This window comes from Urocitellus parryii, chromosome 10 (genome assembly GCF_045843805.1).
Source record: "Urocitellus parryii isolate mUroPar1 chromosome 10, mUroPar1.hap1, whole genome shotgun sequence".
Classification (NCBI taxonomy): domain Eukaryota; kingdom Metazoa; phylum Chordata; class Mammalia; order Rodentia; family Sciuridae; genus Urocitellus; species Urocitellus parryii.
This window is the reverse complement of record NC_135540.1, coordinates 140,955,525-140,980,419: the sequence shown is the minus strand read 5'-3', so window position 1 is coordinate 140,980,419 and position 24,895 is coordinate 140,955,525. Positions and strand designations below refer to the sequence as shown.

Genomic DNA, 24,895 nt, shown 5'->3' with positions numbered 1-24,895 from the left:
GAGGTGCAGAGTGGCACAGCTTTGAGCCCCCGCTCTGTGCTTGCCAGCAGCGTGCCCTTGAGAGACCCATTGTTTGCCCTCAATCTCTGAGGCTCCTCCTTGCCCCAAAGCTGCCCAGATCCCTGAGGGCATGAGTCCCTCCTGAGGCCACCATGGCTCAAAGGCTCGTTCTGGGGCAGAAGCGATACTTACGTGCCATGGGCACCCCTTTGCTGGCCAGCTCTCTGACCAGCACGATGGGCCTGTGCTGCAGTGCCAGCCCCATCCTTGGGCGCAGGGCAGTGGTGACTGAGTGGGGCCCCAGCAGAAGCCAGAGCATCGGGGAGACAATCGAGGTGTCATTCAGCGTGAGGTTGTAGTTCAGGTTCCAGGTCAGGTTGTTCCACAGCCGCCGATGGAGCATGACCTGCAGGAGGGGCTGTCTGAGGGCCTCCCTGTGTAGAGCGCTCACGGGTGGCTCTGAGGGGCTGCAGAAGGTCAGACCACGCCTCCTACCTCCACCTGTCCGTTGTCCTGGCTGGAGATGCCGTGGGCGCGTTCCGACAGCAGCACCAGCCTGCTTTTGTTGTCCTCGATGAAGGCCGACTGCACCATGGGGAAGTAATTCTGCAACATAAGCACCACAGCGGGCATTCTGGGTGAAGGGTGGTGCAGGCTGCCCGGCCAGACCTCAAAGGCTTGGTGGCACACAGAGGAGGTGCCCTGACCTTGGAGGCCAGTGCACGAGGGTTCAGCTCTCTGCTCTGTTGCTCCCTAGCCATGTGGCCCAGCTGATGGCTCTAGGCCTTCAACACACAGCAGCACACCAACCCTCAAAAGGACCCACTGACAAAGCACTGATTCTTCAGAAGAGGAAAGAGGTATAAACCGAGCTCTCTCATACATATGTGGTAGCCCCAGAATCCAGTCACAGTCTGACTGGGAGCCTGTGCGCTCAACCCTGCGTAGGCAGATCTGGGGTACGGGGGCATTAAAGGAACTCTCTCCAGAGGCCTCTGCTGCTTAAAGGGGTCAGGCAGCGTGTGGCAGGGTGCAGTGTGTGGCGGCAAGGTGGGTTACCCGGGCGATGACGTTGTTCACAAAGGCCTGGTAGGGCCTCCGCTGCATCTGGTAGCCGTTGTTGTCTGAATAGATGAGCTTCTCGTTATTTATATCACTGCTGGTCCTCAGGATGGCCTCTCTATTCAGCTCCAAGGGGCCCACTCGGTACTTCTGCTCTATCCGGTGACAGAGCAGCTCTTGGTCGGGGTCCGAAGACACGTGGGCAAGCCGGGAGTGGATCGCAAAGGTGTAATTCTGGGCAGTGGTGTTCCTGAAGGAGGAGGAGGTGTGGGAGATAAGGCTGCAGAGCCTCCCTGTGCTCCTTTCCTCTCCCTGTCCTTCCTGCTGGCAGGGTGGGTACAAAGGGGGCCTCCCAGGGCCACGTGTACAATGGCACACTCAGAAATGCTGCAGGAGGAGCCTGGGTCCCTGACACCATGGAGCTGCTGTGTGGGCCTGGACCTAACAAGAGCCCCTCTCTGAACCCAGGCTCCGGCCAAATGCCTAGGCCCATGCACATGAGAAAGCATGCCCAGAGATAGCAGCCTCAACTGAATGCCAGGGCGGCCCCCAGGGTGGCCGCACTCGCTCATCGGCTAGTCCAGGGCATTCCCAGGCACCTGTAGAAGTACTGCCGGACCTCAGTCACCAGCTTGCCCCTCACGAGTTCCATCACCACAGTCTTCCAGGCGGGCACTGCAGTCTTGTTGGCAGTGAACATGTAATTGTCAGAAACGGGGCCCTGGTGCACGTCGCCGTTGGCCTGGTACTCCAGGAACTCCTGCGTCAGGGGCACTGTGCGGTTGCTTTCTCTGCAGTGGCGAGCAAGAGAACACACCACCGTTGTCCTGCACGGGGTCTGGAGCCAGCAGACCATCCCCCGTCCAGATGCAGCCAAGAGCCCAGAATGAGGAGAATCACCCCGAGGAGCCTGCATAACGGTCACCAGGACCCAGCGGGGTCCACGTAAAGACCCCAGCCAGAGCCAGCCGGACCTCGGATCCCACCCCTATCTCTGTGGGCTGCATTCCAGGCCCAGCAGAGGGCACCATCACAGGGGTTGGGCCATCCAGGTGGCCAGCAGGGTCTGTGAGCCACACCACTACTGGAAGGGATTTCTGTCCTGCTGACCCTGAGCTGTCCAGCAGGACACCATATTTATGACCCCATGTCACATCACATGCCAGGGCCTTCCTTCACCTGGTTAAATTCTCCTGACCCTCAGGCCCCAGGGACACGACCTGTTAACCAGCTTCACTCTGAGGCACGTGGAGGCACAGCGGCTGGGCCATGTGCCGTGGCTCGACCAACGCGGTGCATCTGGGAAGGAGGCCAGCCAGTTCAAGTTCAGCTCAGACTCTAAAACCCGTGCTTACCCCCCTTAGGTTGTTCTGGTTAAGATAGAGGATATGGGCAGATGGGGAGGGGTCCCACGGCCCTAGAGATGTATATTTTAATTGCAAATATATATGCAGCCTCATCAAGGGACGTGTTGGTATATTATTTTTAATGGGCTTGGACTTGCTGTGGGCAGAGTGGGAAGAACCGCACAGCTCTGCGCCCACTTTGAGGACTTCCGTGGTCTGGGGAAGGAGCCAGGAGGGGAAGAAAGGAGACGTGTTAAGAAGGGTCCTGCTGAGACCCTGATGCAGAGGAGAAAAAGCAGTGATGTCCAATTGTCTGACACAAAAGGCCTCTGATCTCCTGGCCCAGGCCCACGGCCCTAGCTTCTTTTCAAAGGCCACGGAGACAGGATAAAGTCCAAGACTGGGGGAAACAATGTGCGAATCCTATATCTGCTCAAGGACCACCAACCTACATTACATAAAGAGCTCCTACAATCCAACAGTGCAAAGACAACCCAATTTAAAAGTGGCCAAAGACCTGGGTACACATTTCACTATGGTGATAGGCCACTGCCAATAAGCACCATCACTAGTCATCAAGGACATGCAAATCAAAAACACAGGGCAGTAGCACTTCACATCCACAGAATGGCCATGACTGAAATGGCAGAGACAAGTGACGGGGGATGTGACACACGGGGGCCTCCACACAGTGCTGGTGGGAAGGCAAAGTGGAGCAGTTGGGCACAGTGGCACATGCCTATAATCCCAGCGGCTGGGGAGGCTGAGGCAGGAGGATCATGAATTCAAAGTTAGCCTCAGCAACTTAGTGAGGGCCTAAGCAACTCAGCAAGACCCTGCCTCTAAATAAAATATAAAAAAGGGCTGAGGTGGCTCAGTAGTAGAGCACTTGCCTGGCATGCATGAGGCACTGGGTTCAATTCTGAGCACCACATACAAATAAATAAAATAAAGGTCCATCAACAACTTAAACAAATTTTTTAAAAAAAGGGCTGAGGATGTGGCTCAGTGGCTAAGTGCCTCTGGTTAGATCCCTGGTAAGTCCCCGCCAAAAAAAAAAAGCTGAAACCCAGTTTCCCCACAACCTAGCAAGTCCACTCCTGGTCATACCCAAGGGAAATGTCAAGCACTCGTGACTGTTCACAGCAGCATCATTGACAGTAGCCAGACAACCCAAGTGTCCCTTGACTAAAGAAAGGTGAACAGAATATGGCCGGTCCGTGCAATGGACACCATTTGGCCTTAAAAAGGAATGAGGCGCTGGCCTTTGCTACCACATGTAAACCTGGAGGACAGGTCCTCGGTGACACAAATAGGCCACAACAGGTAGGTCGCTACGTATATGAAGTGTCCAGATGGGATAAATCCATGGACACAGAAAGCTGGCTGGGGTGGCCAGGGCCCTGGGGGAGGCTCCTGGGGAAGTGGCTGCCACACTGCAGGAGGGTAATTGGGTGACAAAAGGGCTCAAAATGGACTGGGGGACAGCTGCACCACTGCGAGGACACTAAAACTGCTGAATGGCACATTTAGAGGTGAAAAGTGTGGAAGGTGGCCACCTCAGGAAGCTGTCACATTAGGGCCAAGGGCCTCTCAACTTGCATGGCTCCTCCTGAGGCTCTGCGCGGGCAGGTTCCCTTGAAGGGGAAATGGGCTCCCCCGCTCTGTGCCTGGATCCCGGGCTTCAGCCACCTCTGCTGCGCCTCCTCTGAGCCCCCCAGCTCCCGCAGCCCCTCCTCTGTGCAGGTGACAGGTGGGCTTTGGGAACCTAATAAGAACATCCCTGTCCTCACCCCAGAGTTCCAGAGTGAGAGAGAGACAGGGCCAGGCACAGGACAGCATGGCGTGGGCTCTGGGACTGGAGACTGCCGGGTGGGCAGGGCCTAGGTGCACCCATCTGCGGACTGGAGGAAGGAGGTGGCAAGGTGGTGCTGGGGACTGACGGAGGGAAGGCCCTAGGCCTCTCCCAGCCTGGCCGGGAAGCTCACGCGGCTGGCGACCTGCTCCGTTTCCGCCTGCTGCCTACTGCCAGCTGCTCCAGCTGCCCACATTTGGGAGGAATCCGTGGTCCAACTCCCAGGGAAGTCCCACGCTCTGGGCAGGGGAGGGCTGCTGAGAGACCCTGCCCCAGCCCTGTCCACACCACCAGCACAACCGCCTCTCCCACAGCACGGCCAGCTGGCGGGATGAGCACAGGGCTGAGTACGGGACAGAGGGAAGGCTGAGAGCGGGGTGGGTGGGTGGGGGTCCAGGTATGAATGGATGGATGGAAAGGTGGGTGGACAGATGGCCTGGGAGTGGGTGGGTATGAATAAACGATGTTGAGGGTCCCTTCCTGTTGTAGTTTGAACTGGAGGACCCCCAAAGGCTCATGTATGGAAGGCTTGGTCTCCAATAGAGCAATGTTCAGAGGCAGGAATCTGGGGGTGACTGGCTCCCGAGGGCTGTAACCCCAGGGAAGTGGTGAAAACCAGCAGGAGGAGGGGTGCGGCTGAGCAGAGTGGGTCCTTAGGGCCATGCTTTGGGGAACTTTTATCTTGTACCTGGCCCCTCCCCTTCTCCCCTGCTCTCTGCTGAGGCTGTCCTGAACTGAGCGGCTGTCCTCTGCCATGCCCTTCCACTATGATGTTTGCCTCAGGCCCAAAGCACCGGAGCTGGCTAACTATGGACCAAAACCTCTGCACCTGGGAGCCAAAGAAGCCTTTCCTCCTCTAAGTGATTTTCTCAAGTATTTTGTCATAGCAATGAAAAGCTGACCAATACACTTCATGTTCTAGAGACAGTGTGACTATTTCCTGAATAGAGATTCTCAGTTAAACTGGATAATGTGAACATATTTTTTCTCAGGGTGATTTCCTCAATGCCCTCTTTTCTCTGGATAACAGCTTTGGAATCTTTGGAATTAGAAGGCATAAGAAAGCTTTTTTTTTTTTTTTGCCTTGGCCTAGACTCATACGCCTTGAATTAAAGATCACAAGAGCAGGAAGAGGCCTCACCACATTTGGTCCTTCTCTCAGGCAGGTGAGCCAATGGAGACACCAATGGGAACTGGGGCCCTACTGGTCCAGGCCCTGGGTGCGCCTCTGCTGCAGACCAGCAGTGACTGAGCCTTACCTCTCCCAGATGCTGTGCATCAGGTTGGTGTCCTGGTCGAACTGCACGGTGTAGCAGTCGTTTGCCATGGTCACCAGGCGCTTTTTCTGTGAGCTGCTGTGTCTCCTCAGCTTGCTCTTAAACCGGAGCGTGGTGGCCATGGTGGTAGCCTCCTGGGCCTCTGTAGCGGGCATGACCCTGTAGTGCCGGTAACTGAGTCCCGGGATGACGCTCAGGATGAGCAGGTCGTAGGCAGAGGGGTCCTTCGTTGAGTTCTGCATCTGCAACCAGCAGGACGGAGTGGAGGTGGATTTCAGCGCAGGGAGGACACTTGGTCCTCTGGTGACCCCTGGCTTGCATCCCTCCTGGACAGGGGGTGCTCACTGTCCACTGAGCCAGCAGTGTCCTTGTCTCCTGGATTGAGCTCTCCTTGTCCTCCCTTGTTTTTGGCTGCACCCCCTAGGACCACCACAAAACATAATGGCCCCTGGAGCATATTTTAGTGGCCTGAAGATGGCTGGCTCTCAGGGTGCCCAGGGCTTCTCTTCCTCAGGGTCACCCCAGCTCCTTCAATCCTCCTTCATCTGCCAAGTGACTGATGCCCTGATCTTAACCTCTGACCTGTCCTGGAACCTGAGACCCACAAGGACCGCTTCCTGCTAGATGCCTCCACCTGGTCGTCCATGGCTGAGCTCAGGGCCACTCCTCCACCCCACCTGCTCCCCCAGCCTTCCCCAGCCGGAACCCTGCTGTGGCCCTTCCAGCTCACCACCCACAGCTACTGTCCAGGCCACCATGCCCCACCATGCTCATTCCCAGGACTCGGCCTCTCACCGGCTCGTCTTTGTGGCCTCCGGCTGGTGATAGCTGCCGTGGACCCTCCCTGGCAGTAGCCCAGGAGTCCCCAAACCCTCTCTTGTCCCAACCATCTACCACAGCTCCAGAGGAGTTTTTAAGACCCTCCTCCTCCTCCCCCCCGGTGAGGGGGTCCTCAGTTCCAGCAAGATGCAGCGCCCCCTCACTTCCTCGGAAGGGGCAACCCCATCCCTTGTCTCCACAGAGAAGGACCCTTTCAGGTCAACCCTCCTGGCTTCTCCCCAGCTACAAGATATCTGGCTTGGGATGGGGGTGTTGGAAGGGGTCTTAGAAAAGCCCCCGGCTTAGGTTGCTTTTAGCTACTTTACAAATCACTCCCTCTGGAGGTCACACAGGGGAACTATTCATATTAGTCACCCATGATGGGAACAGCTCGGGTGCCTGCTTTTTTTTGGTACCAGGGATTGAACTCAGGGGCACTCGACCACTGAGCCACATCCCCAGCCCTGTTTTGTATTTTATTTAGAGACAGGGTCTCACTGAGTTGCTTAGTGCCTCCCTGTTGCTGAGGTTGGCTTTGAACTCACGATCTTCCTGCCTCAGCCTCCTGAGCCTCTGGGATTATAGGCCTGTGCCACTGTGCCTGGGGCCAAGCCTGCTTTTGTCCTGCGGGTGCCATAACAGGGCGGGAAAGCTCTGCCTCCAGGCTGGACCTGCCCCCCTTCCCACTGAACCCTGCATCAGGTTTCTGCTCAACTCTGCGGCAGCCAGGGTGCCCATTTAAGGCCTGCCGTCCAGGTCTGGGAGCACAGGCTGACTTGCCTGAAACTTACCTGACGTGTCCCCCACTTTAAGGCAGAAGACACCAAGATAACGGTAATGAGCCATTTCCAAGGCGGCCAAGCTCTCACCATGAGCAGACCCACCCAGGGCACCTACGCGCCTCAGTCAGAGGCCCTCGCCTGTCCTCTGCCCCCTCCCTTCCCCTGCCTGACTCTCACTGGGGGGAGCTGGGTTTGTGAGCACCACATCCTGCCATCTTCTCTTCTCTGGGCACCATGAATAGATCTTTTTCCGGCCCCTTCAACTTGTCTGGTTCACTGACCCCTTTTTCGAGAGCCACAAGTAAGAGGCTTGGGCTGGGGACCTAGTGTTAAACCCACGTCTGCCACTCCTGCCCCCAACCTGACCTTTACCCCAAACACAGACACTGTCCCCGTTCACCCCACTGTGGGGGCTGCGACCTGGGCCACCCTTGTCAGGTGAGCCCCAGCCCTGGTGCTTGTTAACTGTTCCCCACGGCTGTCACTGGCCCCGTCTTATTTTGCTTCTCACCTGTCTCACCACTAGAATATCCCTGACAGACAGCAGGGATTCTGTCCTGCGGTTACTGCAGTGTCCCTGCACCTAGGAAGGGTCTCACACACGGCGGAGCTCCAGAAATCCCTGCGGAGAGGACTCCTCTCCATGGGCCCTGCATTCAGGACACAGGGGTGGCACGTGCTAGGTCTACTCCGGGCCTCCCCTCCTCCTCAGTCTCAGCTTGGGGACCCTCCACTGGCTCCTGAGTCACCCTCCACACCATAACCATCTGTGACTGGGTCCCCTGGTGGGCTGGGCCTCACTCCTGTCCAGGGGCCCAGCACCCCACCTGGAGGGTGTGTGCTGAGTGGCTGAGGCATGTCAGTCCCTCTCCCTCCTCCCCAAGGGGGCGTGGGCTGGATGACGGAGTGCCTTCTGGAACCAGGGCAGCTCCGGGCAGCGGAAGGCGAGAAGAGATGGCAACTCATGCGGATGTCAGGGGGGTGGGAGGGGCAGCCTGCGCCTCGCCAACATCCGCAGCCCTGTTCAGCCCTTTAAGACCCCCAGGCCTTTCTGCATGTGCAAGTGGGACACAGATTAGATCAGCAAGTGGCAAATGGCAAACGTCCCTCCTGCAGGACCACATGTCCATACCTGTGCGGGCACGGGGTGGCCCATTTCGTCTGTGACACTGACTCTGGGGAAGTGAATAGTCAGGGTGACGATGGTGGTGACGGTCCAGGCCAATGGGTTGTAGACTGAGGCAGAGTACCCATCAGGCCTCGGGTTGCTGCCTGGCTCACTCCACACCTCTGGGTACACGGGAAAAAGGCAGGTGAGACCCAGCCCTCTGGAGCCCCCAGGGGAGCCAGGGAGGAGCAGGTGCACAGCTTGGTCACATGTGACTCAGTGCAGTCCCTGAGCGGGGACGGAACAAAGGGAAAATGAGGTGTCCCTCGGGTGGCTGAGGGTCCGCTGTCCCTCACACATCTCTCCCCATTGGCCCACTTTACTGATGAGGAGACTGAGACACGAGAAGTACAGTCATTGGCCTAAAGTGACCCAGCTTCCGAGGCCTGGATCCAAAGCTTTGAGTACTTGGCATTGTGAGGAAAAAAATTCTCTGGAGCCTGAACTGGCACTTGGGGGCCCTGCACCATGGGCCTGGCCTCCCGTCTCTCCCATCCTGCCATCTCCTGTGCAGGAAGTCCCAGGATCCCCAACACGGCACCCGCTTTGCAGCCTCCCCGCTCTGCTGGCTCCTCCCCTGTGCCTGGGACGGCTTCTCTGTCTTCTCTCCTGACTCCCTGTGTGCCTGTGGGGATGGCATGAGCATGGCATTGGAGTGGTTGCCCATCAACTGTGCCACTTGGCAATGACATCAAAGCCCATCTCACAGGGGCCTGCCTGTGCCTGTCTCTCTCAGCGCCCTGATGCCCCAGGGTGGGGGTCCTATTTATTCCAGTCCTGGTCCCCAAGGCCTTCCAGACCTGCAAGAGGGAAGGGCAAGGGCAGGGCTGGAAGATGGCACTGCCCAGACACTGCTGGGGCGGCGGGAAGTGCGTGACCACAGTGAAGGCAGAGGCGGGGATCAGGCCCGTGGATAGGAAAACCTCGTGCTTCTGTAGGGAGACCAATTGACCCCATTTGCCCAGGATTTTTCGGATTTGACAGCCCCCGTCCTGGGTGAACTGGTACACTGGACAATTTGTGAAACCTTGTGATCAGGAGGCGGATCCAACGGCCTCCAGGAAGTGATCTGCAGCCCAGCTGAGCCCAGGAGGGTGCTGGGAGCAGGACGGGGCCAAGGACACTGGCATCTTCCCTGCAAGGCAGGGAAGCATGGGTTAAGGGGTCAGACCCCTGCTCTGTTCCTTCCGACCCGTGTGGCCCCGAGCTAGTAGATAAATGGTCTCAGGATCCCAGCTATGAAATGAGGACCATGACAGGCCCAGTCTTACAGATGCCAGGCTTACCATCCCCAAGGCTCACGTCAGCCCTTCCTCATCCTGTAGATGAAGAAGTGGAGGCCTGAGGCACTGGAGCCACTGCCAAGGTCAAGGTCATGCCAACAGTAAGGGGTCGCAGGGGCTGTGGACTCAGGTCACTAGGCCCCCTCCTTGGCCCTTCTGGGCTCTATTCTCAGAGGGGGGCCTCAGCCTCTCTGTGGGGGTCTGGCTTACCTGATTCGGCTGCCCGGGCTGACACCCTGAGCTGGAACTTGTCCAGGACAATAGAGGACATTATCTTGCGCACGCCCTGCATCCCTGTGGCCAGATGCTCCATGTACATGTCTCTCACCTTGGGGGACTCAGTTCCAGTGATGGCATCATGGTGCTGGACCTGTGGCACCCGTTGTCAGATGTGAGGAAGAGGCGGGGATCAGGATCTGACCCTACAAGGTGCTGGTCTCATGCCAGGGAGAAGGTGGGCGTCCCTCCCACTTCCCAGAAGAGGAAGCTGAGGCGAGAGAGGCTGCAGAACCGGCCCCTTTCGCTGACCTTGAGGAACCCCTGGCCAGGTCTGCCATCCTGGGCAGCCAGGAGACTCTGGGAAGGACCTGCCCCACCCGGTCCATCTTGCCCCACGCGTAGCTGGTTTGTTCTGGGCACCCTTCACACCACACGACATTCACACTCCTCTGCTCCGAGGCAGGGGCAGGACTGTGTCCTCACAGAAGGGGACATGGAGCTCCACAGTGGAAGCTGCTGTGGCCAGCCGCTCTGACGGACTTTAGGGCAGTGTACGCCCAGCACAAGGCGAGTTCTGCCAGCTGCCCCTTCAGGCAGCTGTAAAGAAGTCACAGCCAGCATGGTCCCGTGTGGATGGGTGACCATGGACAGCATACAAGGCTCCTGGGGCCTCACTTTTCCTACCTGGGGAGCACGTGGAGAGGGAAGGCCAGGAACCCTGGCTACCTGGCAGCCGCAATGCCAACCAGGTCAAGCCTACTGTCACGACTGCCCCACCACCCTCCTAGAAGTTGTCACTGAGGTCACAGTGGGGCTATGGTTTAGCTCCAGGCAGGACTGGCTGACACCACTGCCATTCTACTTGGTCCTTATTTCTCTTGGAAGAATTACATATAAAGCTTTGAAGCCACCAGCTGGGTGCCAAGAGAACTTGGCCCAGCTTCATGGTACATGACCCAGTGATGGGGAGTCTCGCTTTTCTCATCTGTGAAATGGGGCCCCAAAGCCTGGGCTGGAGGATTTGCTAGGACAAGGGTGCACAGCAGGGGTGTCAGTCCCACCCCTGTGGCTGAGAAGCCTGGCCTTACCTCCGAGACGGCCCAGCGGAGCTGCTGGAGCTGCTGCAGGGCCCAGGTGGGGTCCAGAGCCCCGTGGGGCACTGGCCACATGTAGCGTGTGAACATGGACTCCCCTGCGTACAGCAGGGCGCTGGCTCTCCGTGCCATCCCCTTGAGCATACTGCGGGAGGTGTAGAAGCCCGTCCAGGCAGCAAATGGTTCTGGGAGATGAGGGTAGACAGGGAGTTTGAGGGTCCCTTGCCTGTGGAGCTCACTATGTCCTCACTCTTGCACTGCTCAGGAACGGGGACCAGAAAGGCAGAGTGTGCCTGGGTGGCCTAGGAGGGCAACTTGGGCAGGCGGTGACCCCAGGCTGTGGCTCTCAGTCCAGGGACCTTCTCCAAGCCAGAAGAGAACTGCTCAGGGAGCCCTGGACAGAGCCTGGGGCAGGGCAGGAGTGTCAGGGCAGGTTGGGGACAGAGTAGGTGCAGGAGGATCAACGCCAGTGACAAGATGGTATCTGGGAAATCTCAGGGAGGGAAGAGAGCAAGACAGGAACCAGGTGGGTAGGACACAGCCCCAGAAGGAGGACTTTGTGTGAGCCCTGGGCCACGGGGGATCCTGGGACAGGCCTGCACTTCAGCAACCTCCTGAGGCCCAGGGAGAATGCTCCGGTGGTGTGGGAGCTGAGCCATCCCAGGTAGCTGCTGTCTGGCTGCCAGGGCCCGGGGGAGGCGGCTGAGCACCTCGGTCTGCCTGTCTCCCAAGGGGGTTCTCAGTTCCCTGCGGGGTCTGCCTCTTTGCTGCCCTGGGTTTGCCCTGTGCCTCTTCCCCACAGACCTGGGCCAGTCCCTGGTGGGTGGCCCCACGGCCCAGAGGAAAGGCCACAGGCTGTGGAGTCAGATAGGCAGCGTCCCCTGCAGCTTCATGGCGAAACGGATGAGGGCTTGGGGTCAAGGCTGGGGGCCGGATTCCCTATCAGGCAACTTTACAGCCCAAACGCTAATTAGAGCAGCCAGCCTGGACGTGGCCACGCCCACCTCACTGCTAGCCACGCCCACAACTCTCCTGCCTAGCTCTAACCACCCGCCCCCACTGAGGGCGCATCCGGTCCCCTCCCACTTTCACTACAGCCGCGCCCACATCATCTCCGCCCACCTTGATTGTAGCCGCACCCCTCAGCAAATTGGTGCAAACCAGAGGGTCCTGGCAGCTGTGCAGCGCACCCCATCTCCTCGCAGCCTGAGACCGAGGCCCAGAGTGGTAAGCCTAACCCCCGACAGGCATGAGCCTGAGCAGCAGCCAGGTCCCCCGGAGCCCTGCAGCCACAGGGCTCCCCTTCTGTGAGGGAGAAGGGGGCTGGCCACCAGGAAGCTTTCACGTGGGTGTCCCCCCTAGTCCTGCAGAAACCCCATTTTACCACGACCACCCCAGAGCTCAAGATGTGTCTCCACTTGCTGGAGCAACAGCCCATGCTGGGAGGGGTGTGACCCAAACCCAGGTGTGCTGGGAGTCACTGCCCAGGGCCGGTCCTCCCTGTCACTGTGGCTGGGAGGCCCCAGATAGGCCTAGCTCCAGGTGCCCAGGCCACATGACATGGTGGCCACCTGGCCAGATGCCCCTGGGCTTCCTCAGCTCTCTGGGGACAGCCTGGCATGCCTCTTCATCACTGCCTCCTTTCCCAAAGTAGCCAAGCATGGGAGTCAGTGCTAGGCAGAGCTGGGAGGAAGGGCTGCATTTGAGAGCCTGCGCTTTCCTGGCTCATGGTGGCCCAGCCACCATCCCACCCAGCCTGGCTGCTCATCTTATGCAACCAAGGTAGATTTTAACATTTGGCCAAAGCCATCCCCCTGTGGAGGCCCGAGGGGGTCTGGGAGTAGGCTGAGAAGAGCAATTTCTACCTGTCCCCCAAGCTAGGCAGGTGAGCAGACCTGCAGGAGGCGCCAGCGGGGTGCCCGGGGGTGTGGGTTGTAGGGCCCACAGGGACAGGGTGCTGATGCTACCAGCAGCTTTGCTGTACCCTGCAGGCCATGAAGCAGTCTCTCAAGCAGGGGCTGGCAAGCCACGTTCCTAACCTGGCACAAAGGACTGGGGACAGCGCTGAAGCCAAGCCCTCGTCCTGGAGCAGGGCTGGTGGCTGGAGTGCAGGCAGCCAGCTCGGCTGCAGCTGCTGGAGCTGGGCAGGTGTGGGCCTGAGGAGCACACAGCCAGGGCCCAGGCCAGCCAGGGTGTCTCTGGGTGGCCATGCCAAGGCCTGGTGCTGGTGCCCTCTCTACACAGTGCTGCAGCCTTGAACCCCTGAATACCCATGATCCTCTGACCTCAACCTCCCCCTTCTCCAGGAGCGGCAGGAAAATGAAAGCAGGGCAGACCTGAATGGGATCGCAGCCCGACCAACAGCACTGGTACTTTTCCAAACCCCGTCGGCAAAATTTGGACCCATAGCATCGACCCAGGCGCTACCTAAACCCTTAGACTGGCACACTTGAGCGGCAACCCCTGTCGGTCCCCTCTTGCCCTGAGAGAGCTCTGGCTTTTCTTGCACTCACTCATCGCTGTCTGCGGATTTCATTCTTTGAATTCACTAGACAAGAACCCAGAAAGAAGAAATTGGGGGTGAACTGCGGGGGTCGCTGCAGCACTGAGGACACAGACTGCTGTGAGGAGGGGCAACACCTCCCCCAATGGCTGTGAAGAACTGGCTTTGGCGGCTGTGACTCAGAGCTGACAGGGAGGCACCCCTGCCTTGATGGGCTGCTACTGGTGACAAGAGGCCTTCCCGGCCAGCTTACCAGACACATCCGGGGGCTGAAGTGGGGCTCTAGTTTCATCTCAGACTCTGGTCTGAGCATCGCAGTTACTCCCAGCTCCCTTGGCTGAGCCCCCTGTGTGCTGGGTGGGAGGCTAACCGCTCTTCTGGTCTCATGCAATTGTTACGACCATGAGAACAAAGCACACTGGTGTCCCCATTTTGCCACAGGGAGGCCTCATGACTTCTACAGAGCCCCGGAGGAGAGGGTCATAGGTTGTGCTATGTGTGGCCGGCCAGCTGCGGGCCTGAGGACACATTCGTGACGCAGAGGAGACCAGATCCCCGAGAGTAGTGAAGCAATTAAAAAAGAAAGCCTGGGGCTGTTGGGACACTGTGGAGTCACCCAGCCCAGACTCAGTGTCTGGGGAAGGGATGCCTGGAAGAGGTGCATAGAGGGCACAGGAGAAGGAGCAGGTGAGGAGGGTGCCCCCTGCAGGGCACTGCCAGGGCAGGGCGGCAAACTGCTGGTGTGGGCAGGGTGGGAGCTGAACCAGGAAGTAGGCAGGTGGGGCCAGTCTGCCTCAGGGCCCCACACAGGGCCTGTGGGGCACCCCTGTGGACACCGAGGGATGTGCAGTCCTGTGCCAGCCCTGACACTAGGCTTGTACCTGAGGAATAGGGCAGGAAGTCATGGTGGTTGTAGACGGCCCAGGAGATATTGAGGGCGTGCAGGGCGCGGAAGTAATCGCCCAGTGTGGCGTACTCCACCGAGACGCCGAGCTCCTGGGACCGGTTGTTGATGTGGTCCAGCAGCGGGTCCATGTTAGCGAACTGCACCGAGGCATTGAAGAACTGCTTGTCACATCCCTGCAGGGGACACAGAAGCAACGGCTTGTGCCTCAGAGCACAGACCTTGCCCAGGAAGCCCTGCCACTCTCTGTGGCGCCAACAAGGGTCACCGGCTCCCACAGCTGGCACCCCTGCGCATCCAAGGCCCATGGCACTGCTACCTGCCGACATGGCCAATGTGATAATCACTAATCCCTTGGCCTTTATGCACCTTCAGGAGAGGTAGCCCTGGGTGACCGGTCTGGACACGAATTCCCGCCCTTCCGAGCTGCCCTGCTAAGAGGCTGAGTGGCCTTAGGAAACTCCTTAACCTTCCTGAGCCTCAGGTCCCTCAACTGCAAAACGGGTCAACAGCAATGTCCGCTTTCTAGGCTCAGTGGTGCAAATCAGATGGACGAGGCGAACGGTCCCTTAGAACAGTGCCTGGCACACAGCGGGTGCTCGGTAAAGGTCCGAGACCATGGCATGGTGTCCTGCCTGGCACTGCCCCTCACCAACCCTGGATGGAGACCGTGCAGCAGGTACTGTCATTGTTCCCGTGTTACAGAGGGAACTGGAGGTCAAGTGGGGGGTTCTGGCTTGGGCTTCAGCCCCCAACACTGCAATGGCAAGTGCGGTCCACCAGGCGGGAGTGGAAGCTGCTTGGCCCGGGGGTTTGCTGTCAGGTGGGAGAGGCCGGGGTGAGTCCAGGGTGGAGGGAGGCTGGAGGAGTGGTTGAGGCCCTGTGGTCTGTGGGGAAGGGGCGCAGAGTGGTGGGGCCTGGGCAGGCTGGCTTGGTGCAAGCTGCCACAGGGCCTGAGCACAGGGGCTGGACTCTGCACAGCAAGCCCTGGGCTGTGACAGGACATGAGGCCCAGGTCCCTGCCTTACCCAGGGCCAGAGGATGTAAGGAGTCTGGAACCAGGCAGCCCTCTGCTTCACGTTGGCCACCAGCTCCTTGGCGTAGAGGTCGATGTTAGCTGGGGTGACAGGCTCGCTCATGTTGGGGTACACCCCGTCCGGAGGTGGCTCTGGAAAGACAGCCACACCATTCCAGTAAAACCCGGACCTGTGGGGAGGCAGAGTGCAGAGCGGGAGGAGAGGTGTGCCCAGACGGGGCTCCAGGCGCTGCTCCACTCACCCACATGGGAACAGGGGCGCCACGTCCCCCGGCCTGGTCAGCTCCATCTGCCACGAGGAGCCAGCAGCCCCTCTCCCCCACCAGGACCAGCCGGTTCCTTTGTTCACCATTCACAGGTGCCCAAAATCTCGGTCATCAAGATCAATGACATATTAATGCAATACTTAGAAAAAATCAAAATCAACACAAAAATCCATAATGAAGAAATACCAGTCGGAAATAATGAAGGACGGGTATCCAAGGGTCTCCCCTTTGCCTAGGGCTTCAGGGTGGCTGGGCATGGCACAACGCCAAGAATGGGGCCTGGGGACTGGAAATGCTCAAGACGGTGTCGCAGCAACTGCTCACCACCTGCGGGGTCCAGACACGCGGGTCTGGGGTCTCAGGAAGGTGCAGAGGGGCAGGTGGCAGCCGCTGGGGAGGGCTGGTACCTGTTGGAGAAGGACAGCTGCGAGGGCGTGCAGTAGCTGAACTGGTCCATGACGTGCGTGAAGATCTGCTGCTGTGCCGAGAGGCTCTTGGACCCTCGCCACACAAACTGCAGCCCCTGCAAGGCCACGGGGGCAGTGAGGACAGGACAGCCGCAGCCCTGGCTGCACCACCCCAGCCCAGCTTGTGTCCCCTGGCCGGTCCTCACCTTCCACTCTCTGAGGGCCAAGACCTCCTGCTGCTGCCCCCTCTGTAACATCCCTCCAGGCCACTCTCAAGCCCCCCGTGGGGTCTGGGGGCCGTGGAGCCTGCCTGCCAGCAGCTGCTCCTTCACCCTCCCGCTCCTTGCAGGCTTCTCGCTGCCAGGTCCTCCAGGAGAAGCCTGCTCCACTTCACCTGAAGACTCCCGGGCCCGGGGCTCACTGCCTCTCACAAGCGCGAAGCCTGCTCCTCAACAGTTCTGATGCTCAGGGTTGCAAGGCAGGTGTGAAGTCCTAGTTCTGGCTTGGGGCCACACACAAGTCCTTATGCCCCAGGATAAATGGGGAGCCACCCCCAGCACTCATGGGTCACAGGCAGGTGAAAGCAACTGGCTAGAGAGGGTCCTCACCACCTGTCTGCCAGGCCCTCAGTGAAATGTTCCTTTGCTGACCTGCCTGGAGCCTGATGTCCTTCTGCATAACTTCCCCTGGCCAGCTCTACCACTCTCTACCACTGCTCTCCAGGGCGTCCTGGACAGGACAAGTTGGCCTTTTGGGCCTTAGTTTCCCCATCTGTGAAATGGGTACGATTATGATTCTGCTCATCTATGACGGGTTGAATAACACCCTCCACAAAGTTACCCTGAAGTTCCAGCCCCCAGAACCTTGACTGTAAGCAGGGTCTTGTGGAGGTGACCGTGTTAGAATGAGGTCATTGGTGGGTCCAATGCAAGTAGGACTCGGGCCCTTATAAAAAGGGACATTTGGACACATAGCAGAGACACAGAGAGAAAACAACATCGACAAGCCAGGAGAGGGGCCTGTGGCAGCTGCCCCTGCAGCTCAGGCCTGCAACCCCAGATGTCTGTGCCCAAGCACCAGTTGGGGGGACTTTATTCCCGCAGCCCCAGCCTCCTGGGCTGCTGAGGGAGGTTAATGGGAGAGGAGGGTGGAGCCCGCGGCTCCTGGGCACACAGCCAGGAGGTCTGCCCTGTCCACTATCTCACTGCCTCGGACGTCAGAGGCCGCTGCTGTGCTCCAGCCGGGCCTACTCTCCTCCTCTGGTTCCTCAAGGAGGCTTTGCTTGGTCCCTGGAGGGGCCTGAGGACCTGGGCCGGCCCCAGGCCCTGTGGAAGGGGAGGAAGGAGTCTCTGGACTGGAGGGGGCCAGGAGGGCTGGGCCTGCTGGAAGAGGGCACCCTGGGGAGGTGGCAAGACGAGGGCAGGCCAGGCACCCCACACGCTCGGGCTCAGGCACCTGGCGGCGTCCCCCAAGATGTGCTGAACGAGGGGTGACGGCAGGTGTGGCGCAGCACGCACCTGGGCCTCCTGCATGGCTTCCTTCAGGTCGTAGTCGATCCGGGAGATGAGGTGGGCGTTGAAGCCCGCCAGGGCAAACAGGGTGGGGGTCGTGGCCGAGGCACCGAATGGGTCAACGTGCCAGGAGAACTGTGGCCGGATCCCAAAGGTCTCATAGAGAAACCCGTGTCCTTCTGCAAAGAGAGCGTCGCCCTGCTAGTGACCCGCGGCAGGCTCACTGCCCGTCCAGCAGGTGGGGCACCAGCCGCCAGGCCAGGCAGGTCCCACAGAGGTTGTACCCAGGGTCCTGCAGCATCACCGCCATCCAGATCTCCTTCCGTCTTGCATAAGCCCTCTGAACGTCAACTCCTGTCCCTGGTGATGGCCATTCTGCCTTCTGTCCCTGTGGACCTGAGGGCTCTGGGAACCCCCTGTAAGTGCGGTCCTCCGTGTTGCCCTTCCTGACTGGCTGACTCCGTGCCCTCAAGGCCTGCCCATGTGGCAGCCCGGGGGCCGGTGAGGCTCTCTCCGTGAGCTTGGACAAGCTCTGGTGCTGAGGGGTGCCGGGCCGGCTGCGGGACCTGGGGACTCACCCCCAACAAACACGGAAGTGGGCTGAGTGCTAAGGGGCAGGGCACCTGCCATCACCGCCACTTCTGCCTTCTCTCATCAGCAAAGGAGAGGGAGGGGGCACCAGTAGGGGGACAGGACAGTAGTGGCCTCCTTCGCTCCTGCCTGGACTCCTTCCTCCCTCCACTCCGCCTGGTGTTGCCCGGCCTCCTCAGGCCGGCTCAGGGGCAGGGGTGGTTACTGCTGGCACCTGCCACTCCCCCAGGCCTCTGAGAATCCGCTAGGGCACTGCTGCCTGAGGAGGGGGCTGAAAGCTTCAGTCACGGGGCTGCTGCCCACCTCTGACTCATCTCGACCCCAGAGATACTGGAAACAAACGCCCCCTCAATAAAAATGTCACATCCAACATTCAGGTGTGGGTTGACATGAGGGCCAAGAGGAGGGCAGGAGCTCCCCACAGCCCGGGCAGCGGGACAGGTCTGGGCCGAGGCACCTCACGCCCCCACTTGGGAGGGGGCCCAGCTCCATGTGGGAGGCCAGCTGGGCGGGAGGCCGTCCACTGCCCGCCTCTTTCTTCCCTTCTGGGGCCCACTTCACAGCAGGGCCCACTACAGCTCAACCCAGGTAAAAAGGGCCCAAGGGACCAGAGATGGCGAGGGTGGTCAGCTCTCCACTCCCACACCTCTGAGGAACACGGCCCACGGCGGGTGTGGCTACAGCCTGCAGCGTGACGTGCCCACTGCAACCGTGGTGGGGACAGGGAGTACGGTGACCACGGAGGGGATGGAGAGGGTGAGGACGAGGATGGTGATGGTGCAGGGGAAGAGGGTGCTGGTGCTGGTGGTGACTGAGGTGGTGACCGAGGTGGCGATCAGGGTGATGATGGTGGTGAGGGTGACCGTGTTGAGGGTGGGGGTGGTGAAGTCAGCTGAGCACCCCAGAGGACCACACATTCCACTTAAAGTCCTTCACCTGAATCATCCCAACTGAATCCTCACGACGACTCTCTCAGGTGGCATCGACATCACACTTATCAACAAAGGAAACTGGGGCACAGGGAGGCCACATCCCATGCTCAGGGCCACGGGGACGGGACTGAGCAGGGTCAGGATGCACCCACGCGACACGACTCTGAAACCCAGCTCGACCCTGGCCCTCAGCTCCCTTGGCCAGGCATGGGTGTGCTTCAGGAGTCACCGTTTCCAGGGGGCGGGCTTCACACTGCGGGGTGGCCACAGCTGGAACTCCTAGCCCACTGGAGTCCCAGGGTGTAGGGCGGGGTGGCCATACCTGTGAGCTGTAGAATCTGGTCATCGAGGTGGGTCACAGCCTCATCATGCATGACCTGGCCTCCAAGGACAAACTCCAGCTGTCCTTTCTTCAGGAGCTGGTGGACCTTGGCAGGGGTGGGCGGAGAGAAACAGCCAGGTTCAAGCCCTAAACTTGGCTGGGTCTGTGAGGGCCGCGCCCGTAGCACCTCATTAAGCCCCTCACCCTACTTTATTCCACAAAAGCAGGACACTGTTCTGGTCCAGACTGTGCCAGCTGCACCCAGAGAGCACCGGGCCATGGCTGCTGTCTGAGATTTTACCTATAAGTGCACTTCTAGTTTTCAAATAATTTAAAACTCAGCAAAAAGTTGTAAGGCTGGGTTACTTGGGAGGCTGAGGCAGGAGGACTGTGAGTTTGAGGCCAGCCTGGGCAACTTAGTGAGACTGTCTCAAAATAAAATAAAGGGCTGGGGATGTGGCTCAGTGGTAAAGCACTTGACTGGCCACCACAAGGCCCTGGGTTCAATCCCCAGTACAACAAAACAAACAAAAACCTTCAAGAATAGTACAAAGAGCTAAGGTGCAGCCTCCTGCCGGTTTGCCCATTGCTCTGACCTCCTTTGTTGTAATGCTCCAGCTCTGACACTTCCCATCTGTTTTGGAAGTAGCTCAGGAGCAGCGAGGCTTTCGGTGCACTTCAGAAGAGCAGCGGTAATTAATTATAACCACAGCATAATGATGAAAATCAGCACCTTTAACGTCAAGACAACACTACCAGCTCATCCACAGACTTTGTGCCAAATTCCTGTTCCTTTTGCCAGATTCAAGCCAGGACCACGTAGTGCATGACACTGTCATTTCTCTTCTGGACCCTTTAACTTGAAACAGCTCCTCTGGCTTCCCCTTTCCTTGTGGGACTGACCACTCTGAGACCACAGACTAGTTATTTTGCAGACTGTCCCTGGATTTGGGTTGGTCTCCTGAGTAGCTGATAAATATTTTTGGATAAACGAGTGAACAGGAGGATGGGAAGGTAAATGATCCCAAGGACGTGGGCCTGCAGCTATGGCTGGTACTCCAAGGTACAGCATTTGTGGGTCATTCACTTGAGACATATGGGCACCGCACTGGGCAGGCCCTGGGACACTGCAATGGACAAAGGAAACCAAGTCCCTGCCTCCAGGGAGCTTCCCAGGAGTGTCCTGCCAGGTCTCCACCAAGACATGCCTGTCACGTCCCTCATCCCTCTCAGAAAGGACTGTGGACTGTCCCCAGCGTGCTCCCAAGTCAGACACACTGATCACTCACAGGCTGTGTGACCTGCTGCACGCCCTCTCTGTAAAGCTGGGTAACATCCCCGTGGCCAGGCCCTTGACAAGCGGCCATCACATGCAGGGTTTCTCATCATGGCTGGACAGGCTGCAGGCTGAAGAGACCCCCAGGGAGGCGGGGAGGAGTCCTTGCTCTGCCTCTCAGCTTCGCTGCCTCAAGCAAATTGCCTAACCTCTCTGAAGTCCACGCTCAGTAACTGTTCTGAAAAGAGGAACAAGCTCCTGCCTAGGTTCTGGGTGTTTGTGTCACGGAGAGGGGGTGCTCTGGCTCTTTGCACTCGGTGAAGCCGTCACGCCCTGGCCCACGCTACAGCGCCCTCGCAAGGGCCACCACCCCTGTGCCTGGGGGCCAGGCAGACAGAGCAAATAAGGGAAGGGGTGCAGGGGCTCAGGAGGGGCCAGGCAGCACCTGGGAACGTGCCCCTCCTGCCAGAGCCGGAGACTTTTTCAAGAACCCCCAGAGAGCCTGGATTAAAAAGAAAACCCTTTCTTGCTGTGGCCCTGACCACGAAGCCTGGCCTAAGTGGTCCTGGGGTTTGGTTCATGTGGACGCAGCTGTGGCCTCAGCCCCAGCCCACGAGGCTCCTGCTCTAGGCTTCACCGGCCGCCTCACCTGGTGCTTCTGCTTCTCCGAGGCCACGCTGGTCCACCACAGCCGGAAGAACTCCTGCTCCACCGCGATGAACCGGCGCTGGGGCCGGCTGGTCAGCTCCGCCACCACGGAGGTGTAGACGTTGGCAGCATACGCCCGCATGCTCTCCTGGGGAGGGGCGCGTGTCAGGCCAGGGCCCCAGGAGCTCTGCAGGGCTTGGCCCCAAGAAGCAGGAAAAGTCCAGCTGAACAAGTGTCCCAGGGCCCTGGCACTTGCAGGGCACGTCTGTGGTCTCTCCCCCTCGTGGCTCCCCCCTTGAGCACCTCACCAGTCCAGGGTGCCCATCTCTGCCCAGTCCAGGAAGAGGGACGTGCTCCCTACCCGTGGGGGGAACGGGCTCTTGGGGGCCAGGCAGGGGCACCAGGAAACAGGCAAGGACACCTAGTGGGAAGAGGGATGTGCCAGCCAGCCGGGGAGCCAGTCAGCTGGGCAGAGAGGCGTGTGTCCGCTGGCCCTGAGGGTCCATGGGCAGCAGCCCAGTGAAGCCCCAGATGCGAGACGGGTCGTGGCTCAGAGACCACAAAAGGGTCTGCTGAGCTGACGTGAAGGGGGATGTGGGTGGTGTGAGCTGAACTGAGAAGAGGTGCTTTGGATTGTTCCTGGGGGACTTGCTGCCCGATGCCCCCAGGCTGGGCACTCTGAGGACCAGGGAGTCTCCAGGCCCTGCACACTACCTCCTGAGTAGTCTCAGAAAACGCATCCACCCTCTCTGGTCCTCAGTTTCTTCTGGGAACTGGGAGTGGTGGGTGCCCCTTCCCCCACCTTCAGACTGTCACCTGTGGGTGGGTGGCCTCCCTGACCGGCTGCCAAATGCATCAGGGACAGGATTTTACATTTGGCACCAGGTCTGCTTCCTGTCTCTCTTTAAAATGTCACCATTTACCTACAATGTCCTTTGTAAGTTATTCTGTCCCTAATCACCGATTATTTATTCATTTATTTATTGGCAACAGGGATTGAATCCAGGGGCGCTTAACCACCCGGAGCCACATCCCCAGCCCTTTTTCTATTTACTTATTTATTTTGAGACAGGGTCTGGCTAAGTTGCTCAGGGCCTAAGTTGCTGAGGCTGGGCTTGAACTCATGATCCTCCTGACTCAGCCTCCTGAGCTACTGGGATTACAGGCGAGACCACGGCACCAGGCCACCGAGGGTTTGGCTCATTAACTTAGGCATCTCCTTCCTCACCCCACAAAGGAGCTCGGGAGGCTGAGGTGACAACATGCAATGCCCACAGAGACCTGAGGACCTCAGGGTGTCCACTGGATTCCATCCGCACTCTTCTGGGCATGGTGAGGACACAGTGGACCCAGTTGACAAAGCCCCTGCCCTGAGGAGTCAGGTTCTAGTTCACGGTCAACAAGCAAAACATATGGCCCCTTAGATGGAGACAAGTGCAACAGGGACCATCCTGAAGGGAGAGGGGAAGAGGGTCATCAGGAAGGCCACACCAAGAATGACTTTCAAATGACAAGCGGAGGGGAGGAAGGGACTGTGTCCGCAGGTTCTCAGGAGGAAAGCTTCCTGGGCAGAGAGCACAGCCAGGGCAAAGGTCCTGTGGCAGAAGGGGTCTTGAGTTGTGGAGGAGGCCCAGGGCAGCAGTGTGGCTGGAGTGAAGCAGACCAATAGTCATGTGCCTCAGAGTCCGGGTGTCAGCTGACCACCACCTGCCTCCACGGTACAGGCGCAGGCCTAATGGGGACTGAGCACTTACACTGACCCTGATGCTGGTCCCTCTCCTGCATTCCTCTCAGGACTCCAGGGGGTGGGTCTGACCAGTGTGGGCCCCAGCAGGGAACTGCAGGGCTGTGCAGGGAGCTGGACGTGGGGCGGGGCAGGCGAGTGACTGCTCTCACAGACAGAGAACTGAGGCTTAGAGAGCAAACCCCCTGCCCAAGGTCCGGGGCAGAACCGGGAGATGACCCCTGACCCGACCCAAGCCATGGGCTGGGAAGGCGGGGCATGCTGAACTGGCCTCCAATACCCAGCCGCACAGGGAAGCAGCCTCTTTCCAGCGGTCACCTGACGTCCACCTGCCCTGGAGCCTGCCTGCCCCTCCTGCTCCAGGTTCACATGGGCCACCTCGGTCAATGCCCAGGCTGGGGACGCCACTCCCCTCTGCAGTCTGGAACGCAGGAGCCACCCATTCACCCATTCAGTTTCCCGACAGAAGGGAAACTGGGGTTCAGAGCAGGAAGTGACCAGAGAAGTCGGGGGCTCCTCCGGCCCAAGCCCAGCCGGGACTTGGACCCAGCGGGGCCGCCTGCGCCGGCACCAGGACCCGGGGCGCCCCCCGCGGAGGGAGGCTGCAGCTGCGAGGGACGCGCGTGGAGCGCCCCAGCCACCTACCTGGACCGTGTAGACCCAGCCCACGTCCATGTGGCTGTGGGGCACCACGAAGACGCGGATGGGGCCGGCGGCCCGGGACCCCGGCGGCTGCAGCAGCAGCAGCTGCCCGAGCAGCGGCAGCCAGCGCGGCCCCATCCCGGGCGGCGGGGACCGTGCTCCTGGCGGCCGGCCGGCGGGGCGGGCCGGCGACTTCCGGGTCCGCGGGCCGCGTCACCCGGGCGCCCCGGGCCGGGCGGGGTGCGCAGGCGGCCGCGGGCGGGTAGGGGCGCGCGCTCCCGCCAGTTAGCACCCGCCGCGCGCGCCGCCGCCGCGCAGCCCGCCCGCCGCGCGCTCCCGCGGACGTGGGGATTGATGTGCCCTCCGGGGGCTGGGGACCCACTGAGGCCCGCCCTGCACTTGTCCGGTCACACGGCTAGTGGAGGGTCAGGACCCTGCTCTGTCAATAAGCCAGTGACTTAACTGGGGGCCGACTGGTGACCTGGGGCCAGTGCTTAACCTCTCGGCCTCTACGAGGGGCCAGAAATGAGCCCCGAGTTGGTGGAAACTCTGGGCAAAACCAGAGAGGCCAGGGTGGAGGTCCAGGCTTCAAGTCCCTTCCACCTACTTGGAGCACAGACAACACTGTGAAGTCCACCATCAGACCTGACCCGACCCAAGGAAAAACCAGCTCTCAGAATGTTTTTGCTCAACCGGTAGAATTTTTTTGTTTTTAGGGCCTGATTACTTCGCCTGTTGCACTCTGGGTGGCTGCTGCGTCCTATGCAGTTGTAAGACTCTTAAGTTCACAAGAATAACCCTGCCTTCCCTGTGGGGAATTAATAGGGGTTTCCCACCAAACCCGAAGAAAACAGCCCTGAGATGTAATGGTTAACATGCTGAGTCACCAGCGGAGGAGAACTGAAAGGAAACCAAAACCGCCCTCTTGGGTCCTGTCCCTGCCCTATAGATTTTGTAAATAAACATGCCTTAGCCAGGTGATGCTGACCGTCCCTCTCCAGTGCCTCCCTCTAGGAAGCTCCTTGCTTTCCCTTAAGTCAGTCAATCTGTGCCTCACTGTGACTCACCCTTAAATCCTTTCTGCAAGGAAGTCAAGGAGTCCTCCTGTTTGGGGACCTTCTCAAGACTTGCCCCTCAGACCAGCAGAAAACCTTCCCATCTCCTTCCTGCCAACCTTCCAGAGGTGCGGAGGTCACATGGTGCAGCCT

At 59.3% G+C, this 24,895-nt stretch overlaps 1 protein-coding gene across 4 annotated transcripts in view; it reads right to left on the bottom strand.

Moving 5' to 3' along the window:
* The window catches only part of Man2b2 (mannosidase alpha class 2B member 2), a 28,780-nt gene extending 4,934 nt beyond the window's left edge, over nucleotides 1–23,846 (bottom strand). For 3 of the 4 annotated variants that reach the window (XM_026395260.2, XM_026395261.2, XM_026395262.2), the window contains exons 1-15: nucleotides 23,691–23,846; nucleotides 21,303–21,449; nucleotides 19,378–19,483; nucleotides 17,539–17,711; nucleotides 16,022–16,137; nucleotides 15,341–15,518; nucleotides 14,290–14,488; nucleotides 10,900–11,090; nucleotides 9,803–9,962; nucleotides 8,274–8,431; nucleotides 5,523–5,782; nucleotides 1,662–1,853; nucleotides 1,060–1,312; nucleotides 496–606; nucleotides 193–406 (exon numbers count right to left, since the gene is read on the bottom strand). In XM_026395260.2, the coding sequence (XP_026251045.2) occupies nucleotides 193–406; nucleotides 496–606; nucleotides 1,060–1,312; nucleotides 1,662–1,853; nucleotides 5,523–5,782; nucleotides 8,274–8,431; nucleotides 9,803–9,962; nucleotides 10,900–11,090; nucleotides 14,290–14,488; nucleotides 15,341–15,518; nucleotides 16,022–16,137; nucleotides 17,539–17,711; nucleotides 19,378–19,483; nucleotides 21,303–21,449; nucleotides 23,691–23,825 (2,593 nt within the window). In that variant the 5' untranslated portion in view covers nucleotides 23,826–23,846. Of the gene's footprint in view, nucleotides 1–192; nucleotides 407–495; nucleotides 607–1,059; nucleotides 1,313–1,661; nucleotides 1,854–5,522; nucleotides 5,783–8,273; nucleotides 8,432–9,802; nucleotides 9,963–10,899; nucleotides 11,091–12,027; nucleotides 12,092–14,289; nucleotides 14,489–15,340; nucleotides 15,519–16,021; nucleotides 16,138–17,538; nucleotides 17,712–19,377; nucleotides 19,484–21,302; nucleotides 21,450–23,690 lie in introns of those variants that run through there. The other variant, XM_077803237.1, reaches the window with a different exon arrangement.
* Nucleotides 23,847–24,895: the final 1,049 nt, after the last annotated feature.